Source organism: Rhopilema esculentum, chromosome 4, assembly GCF_057945365.1.
Source record: "Rhopilema esculentum isolate cy_ngs chromosome 4, ASM5794536v1, whole genome shotgun sequence".
Lineage (NCBI taxonomy): Eukaryota > Metazoa > Cnidaria > Scyphozoa > Rhizostomeae > Rhizostomatidae > Rhopilema > Rhopilema esculentum.
Window position 1 is genome coordinate 13,293,793 of NC_142818.1, and position 6,000 is coordinate 13,299,792.

The 6,000-nt window shown below is 37.7% G+C and overlaps 1 protein-coding gene across 3 annotated transcripts in view; it reads left to right on the forward strand.

Moving 5' to 3' along the window:
• LOC135690482 (alpha-1,6-mannosylglycoprotein 6-beta-N-acetylglucosaminyltransferase A) overlaps positions 1 to 3,970 on the forward strand; it is a 32,720-nt gene extending 28,750 nt beyond the window's left edge. For all 3 annotated transcript variants that reach the window (XM_065208044.2, XM_089116157.1, XM_065208045.2), the window contains one exon: positions 2,746 to 3,970. In XM_065208044.2, coding sequence (XP_065064116.2) covers positions 2,746 to 2,944 — 199 coding nt within the window. In that variant the 3' untranslated portion in view covers positions 2,945 to 3,970. The remainder of the gene's footprint in view (positions 1 to 2,745) is intronic.
• Positions 3,971 to 6,000: the final 2,030 nt, after the last annotated feature.

Sequence of the window (6,000 nt, forward strand, 5' to 3'; positions counted from 1 at the left end):
TTTTCAAATTCTGTACCGCAAAAAAAAGAGAATATTGTCGACAACTTTCAACTACATAGTACCCTTGAATGTATCCTTTGGTCTTCAAATCACATCTTTTCACGAGGAAAACTCATCCAAACTTCACAGATAAATTCTGAAGCTACTCAGTCGAAAGATACTATCTCATTGCCGGTTACATTTCAAAAGCTCAAGTTGCATTTGTGGTAATCAAAATAGTGCAATTTAGTCTAAGTTTAACTACTTATATCAACAACTTCAAAGGTGGGAATATAATTTATACCTTTGTTTATAAACGTTAAAATAGTTAATGTCAACATTTGGGAGAGCATGAAATGGCCTAAAGACATGGGCATGAATTCCTGAGGTGACTTACTATCCCGTGTATCCTGCGTTTCTTCGTATAAAAATATATGACCACAGTAACTTTGTTGGTATGGAGCGAAGCGCCAAAATTGTTGATTTCTTTTTAGTTCTACCTCCTTAAGAGCACCATTTTGAATTTTTGATGATCATTCATGGCAACAAACATGTTTATGACGTAATAGGACACTTTGATGCCAAGTAATGCTTTTCTTAGAAGATTAAATCGGTACATTATGGCCAAAACAGTGTAAAAAGTCCGCCATTTTAAAAAATTCCGCCATTTTGAACTTTTCGGCAAATTTCAACATGCCCCAAGTCTTAATCTTTTCCAAAATGTTTCTTGGCAAGGAATCTGAAGAGAAAACCTTGACAGGAAAAAAGGCCTAATTTTTCCAGCAAATGACCTGTCTAAATGTCTTAAGCAGTGCATTTGCAAGCATATCCAATGTATTTCAATGGAAATACAAATGATATGTATTCCTGATTTTTTGGGTGGCATTCGGATATTTCGTAGTATCTTACCGTTGGCTTACTGGCGAGGGGGCTCTCGGAAATCTTTTATTTAGGAACTTTTTTATCAAAGCGGGACGACTGTTTTGTTGATATTTTTTAATCTATTCAAAGGAAAGAAATCTTTGTAAGTTAGGGAATCATACCTTATTGTGCTGCCTACGAATGCACTCCGACAGTACGGGCTTCATCTCTATCGGAGTGGTAAAATTTAACATACCACAAATTTTCCAAAGAATGCGGAAGTCAGGAATCGTGCAAGTGAAACGCGAAAAAAGCTTGTTATCTTCATTAGAGGAAATTATTGGTATCAGGGGGCTAAGGCTTTCGCGTCGGGAAATTCGGGCTTTCGGTGGATAATTGGCAAATGTGTCGGAAGCGGAAGCCCATCCAAGATGTTGTCTTGTCGGAAAATCGTAGGCCCGAGCCCAGCCAAATATTGAATCATTTAGCGGGTAGGCAATTCTACTTCTCCTTGGTCGAATAAAAAAACTTTTCTATTCTCAGGTTTTACCAGCCCATCAGACGATAAAAACAAAGCAAAAAATAAAAAATTGCTCAAGCAACCTTCCAACCCTAGCCAAATTTCAATCGAAAATAGATAAAGGACAGAGAGTTAAAAACCGCAAATAATTCATAAATCAAACCTTTTTCTCCATTTAACGAATAAAAAATTTCCCATTCAGTATCTTCATTCCCTTTGCTCTAGCTTCATTCCGTTTTCTAAACCACTACGTCAATTTCCTTCCTCTGATGAATTTGTTGTTAAATTAATTTATTTGCTGCGTTTTCGGTTTTTAAACATGTTTCAAAACTATAATGTTCCCAAAACAACATCCAGTGATAAAATCTATTTCTAAATTACTCATTTTTGCATAATAAATCAACTTTTTGCGCGGGAGTAGCGAAAAGCCTATGCATTTCAAGTGTAGGCCTGTCTTCGCTTGTCAACTTCTACGTCACGCGGTCACGGGATACTTTTGTAAATTTGCGTCTACAGCCCCCTCCCAGTGAAATTTTGTCAGAAAACTTCGAAATGCTCAATTTTGATCTATTTTCTACCGAATTCGTCAATAAAATGATAGGGTAAAATAGGTGGCATAAATCCTGTGAGGCTTCCTGTCTTGCCTTTTTCTTCCTGTTCTTAGACTTCCTGTTCTGCCCATTTTTCTTCTTGTTCTTAAGACTTCCTGTTCTGCCCATCTTTCTTCCTGTTTTAAGACTTCCTGTCCTGCCCATCTTTCTTCCTGTTCTTAAGACTTCCTGTCCTGCCCATCTTTTTTCCTGTTCTTAAGACTTCCTGTCCTGCCCATCTTTTTTCCTGTTCTTAAGACTTCCTGTCCTGCCCATCTTTCTTCCTGTTCTTAAGACTTCCTGTCCTGCCCATCTTTTTTCCTGTTCTTAAGACTTCCTGTCCTTCCCATCTTTCTTCCTGTTCTTAAGACTTCCTATTCTGCCCATCTTTCTTCCTGTTCTTAAGACTTCCTGTCCTGCCCATCTTTCTCCCTGTTCTTAAGACTTCCTGTCCTGCCCATCTTTCTTCCTGTTCTTAAGACTTCCTGTCCTGCCCATCTTTCTCCCTGTTCTTAAGACTTCCTGTCCTGCCCATCTTTTTTCCTGTTCTTAAGACTTCCTGTCCTTCCCATCTTTCTTCCTGTTCTTAAGACTTCCTATTCTGCCCATCTTTCTTCCTGTTCTTAAGACTTCCTGTCCTGCCCATCTTTCTCCCTGTTCTTAAGACTTCCTGTCCTGCCCATCTTTCTTCCTGTTCTTAAGACTTCCTGTTTGCCCATCTTTCTTCCTGTTCTTAAGACTTCCTGGTTATAATGCTGCAGTTGCTTATCAAGGTCCTCTTTCAATTCCATCTAGTGCTGGTTTAAAGTGCAAGAAGACGAAAGCAGAGAAGCGAATATACCATCCTTCATATAATGCTTTAACTGGCACGTGTTTTACACAGGAGCATTTTTTGTACTTTAGTTGTGTTGCTGAGAACGCCTTTGTCAACAGGCTATGCCCTTGTAGGAACTTTGTCAAGGGCCAAACAGCTCTTTGTGATAGGTGTTTATAGTACGGTTTTTATTTGAGATTGTAGCTGGGGTAAACAAATTCACGTACTGGTATTATTTTTATCTGTAAAATTTTAAACGCTTACTAATAAATAAAACATCTTACTAATAAATTAATCGATTTAGTGCTCAAATACTTCAAAAGTAGTTTTTTAAGATAACAAATATACATATGGGAAATTTGATTTTTAGTTGCTTTTATAATAATTGTTGTTAATATTTCAGGCACAATGACTAAAATATTTAAAAACCCATTGTTTTTTTGCTTACAAAATAATTTGTACGCAATTGTATGCTGTATAGACAGAGGTGTCTTCATGAAAAGTAAGGTTGTTAGACTTCTTTAGGTCCAGAATTCACCTGATATTTTTCGCAATGTGAGCTGTCTTTCTGCATAAAGCAAACGATATTTATTATATCATAGCCCTCCACAGAGTGCACTATAGGCAAAAGGGGATTAGTTTTCACACAGCGCAACTGAAATACGAATTTTCTTTACCAAGAAGACTTTCGTTAGAATAATGATAATACATAATTTTTATAGTGCCCTCATACTATAGCATTCAGTTGCGCTTTACAATTTACTAACAAAATGTTAGCCGTTCATATGCAAAGGCCACTAGCATACTATTTACTCAGAAAATAAAACAATCCAAAATGTCATTTTTATTCGCTATCCTCTGAACTAGTGTTAGTCAAAAAGCCTTTTGAAGAATTCATCATAGAATAAGAGCTAAGATACCTCCAAAATGTTCTTCGAACTTAGATAAGATGGCTTTGTCCACTTGCAAGAACCCCTGCCTAAAAGTCCCTCCTAGGAGCTCCCTCCCAAAAGCCCCCTCCCAAGTGCCCCCTCCCAAGAGCCCCCTCCTAATTGCCCCGTCCCAAGAGCCCCCTCCTGAAAACTCCTAATGGCACCTCTGTTTCTTAAGTGCTTTTTTGTGTAGCTAGTGTCTTGTAACAATATATTTCATTTGCGAATAACACTGTCCTGCACAGAGATAATAATAGTTATTTTACAATTTTTATATTTTTGCACTTCCCTGGTCCTTCATCTATTACTGTTTCGATTCAATTCAAGAAATTTTTGGGTAACTGAATATTGACACCCAAAAAGATCTCTCCCCACTCCGGGGAGGCAAATTTTTCGAGCATCCAATCGGCCAAAGCTTTCACAGATAGGAAAGGTAATCAATTTTTTGGCATTTTCATAAATTTTGAGATGAAACAATCATGTGACCGATATCTTAAGTTTTTTCTGAATAACGAGGATACTGGTTTTAATTTCCTTCTTTATAATGAAACACTGAGGCCCTGTTTACACGGGATCGGATCCAAACAGTATCGAATCCATTTGGATCCTAACTCATTTTTGAGAAGGTGTTTACACGGGATCGGATCTGAAAATATTAGCTTTAGCACGGCATCGGATCCGTATGGATCCAAGATGCGCAGATTTGCGTGCTCACTCTAAAAACGAGCTTTTAGCGGCAATTATTCAACCTCAGAAGGGAGAACGTTATTTTTTATTTTACAGAGATCGAAGGCTATTATATCTGCTTTCATATCTTGTTTAACTTTTTCTCAAAAAAATGCTCCTTGGATTTTGTTTACTTTATTGTCCAGCACAACTTTCAACAGTAGAGCCGTCTCCTCATCAGTCCAACCAAAAACTTTGCTCCTTGGTCCTCTATCAAACTCTTTTATTCATTTTGAAAAAGGAGACATTTTGATAAATAGATTTGATAGCTTAGCCGAGGATATACCAAGTCAAAAGATTCGAAACAATTAATTTCTTACGAAGTACCTCGAAATGGATATTTTCCGCCTTATTTTGGATCCGTACTTGTTTGGATCCGATCCCAACCGTTTACACGAGAATCCTATACTTCGAGAAGACTACGAAGCCATATTGTTTCATGAGTTGCAGAACCATAGAGTTACTCTATGTGCATAACACAGATAAAACGAATTCTGCCTCAATTGAAGACAATTCAACGATTGTTTGCTTCTCTGTTCTCCATGAGATAGTTGCATTACCAATTTGAAAAAGATATCCTGAAGTAGACTTCCGTGTGTCTACATCTCCAGCCCAGTCAGCATCTGCATAGACATGAAGCTCAATATTGCCTTTATCTTGTGCCTCAAATTTCAAACCATAATCCAACGTTCCTTTTAAATAACGCATGATTCTCTTAACTCCTTGGAAATTCTTTTGTCCTTGGTTTGAAGAGAATTGACTTAATACTCCCACTGCAGATGAAATATCAGGGCGGGTAGCATTCGCTGCATACATGATCGATCCAATTGCAGCTTGATAATCCCTCGCATTCGCTGATTTTTCTCCGTCCTCATTTTTTCAAACTTCTTCCCAACTTCTATTGGCGTTGAAACTGGTTTGCAGTCGAACATGTTGAATCTTTTCAGCAAATTCTCAAGATTTGCTCTTTGATTAATGGTGAGAGTCTTTAAATCTATGTTTCTTTTGATGAACATGCCTAAACAGTAATGAATTTCTCCTTGATCTTCCATTTCAAACTGATCTTTTAATGTCTCCTTTTCTCTTTCCAACATGTCACAACTATTTGTTGCTAACACAATATCATCAACATATAATGCAATCAACATCGTATACCGATCTCCTTTCTCAGCCTTATAGTAGATGCATGGATCGGCATTGCTTTGAACGTATCCAGAATCTTTCAGATACCGATCCATTGTAGTATTCCAGCATCTTGCGGATTGTTTCAAGCCATAAAGACTCCTTCGAAGTCTGCATACTTTATCTGGATGGTTTTTATCAACATAGCTTTCTAGCTGTTCCATGTAGATCTCATGCTCTAAATCTCCATTTAGAAATGCAGTTTTCACGTCCATTTGGTGGAGTTCAAGATTCAGTTGATTTGCAATTGCAAGCACAGATCTAGTAGAATTATATCTGGCTACTGGAGCAAAAGTATCATCATAGTCTTGTCCAGCTTCTTGAGAGTAGCCCTGAGCCACCAATCTAGCTTTGTATCGATCCACTGTTCCATCTGGTTTACGTTTCATTTTGAAG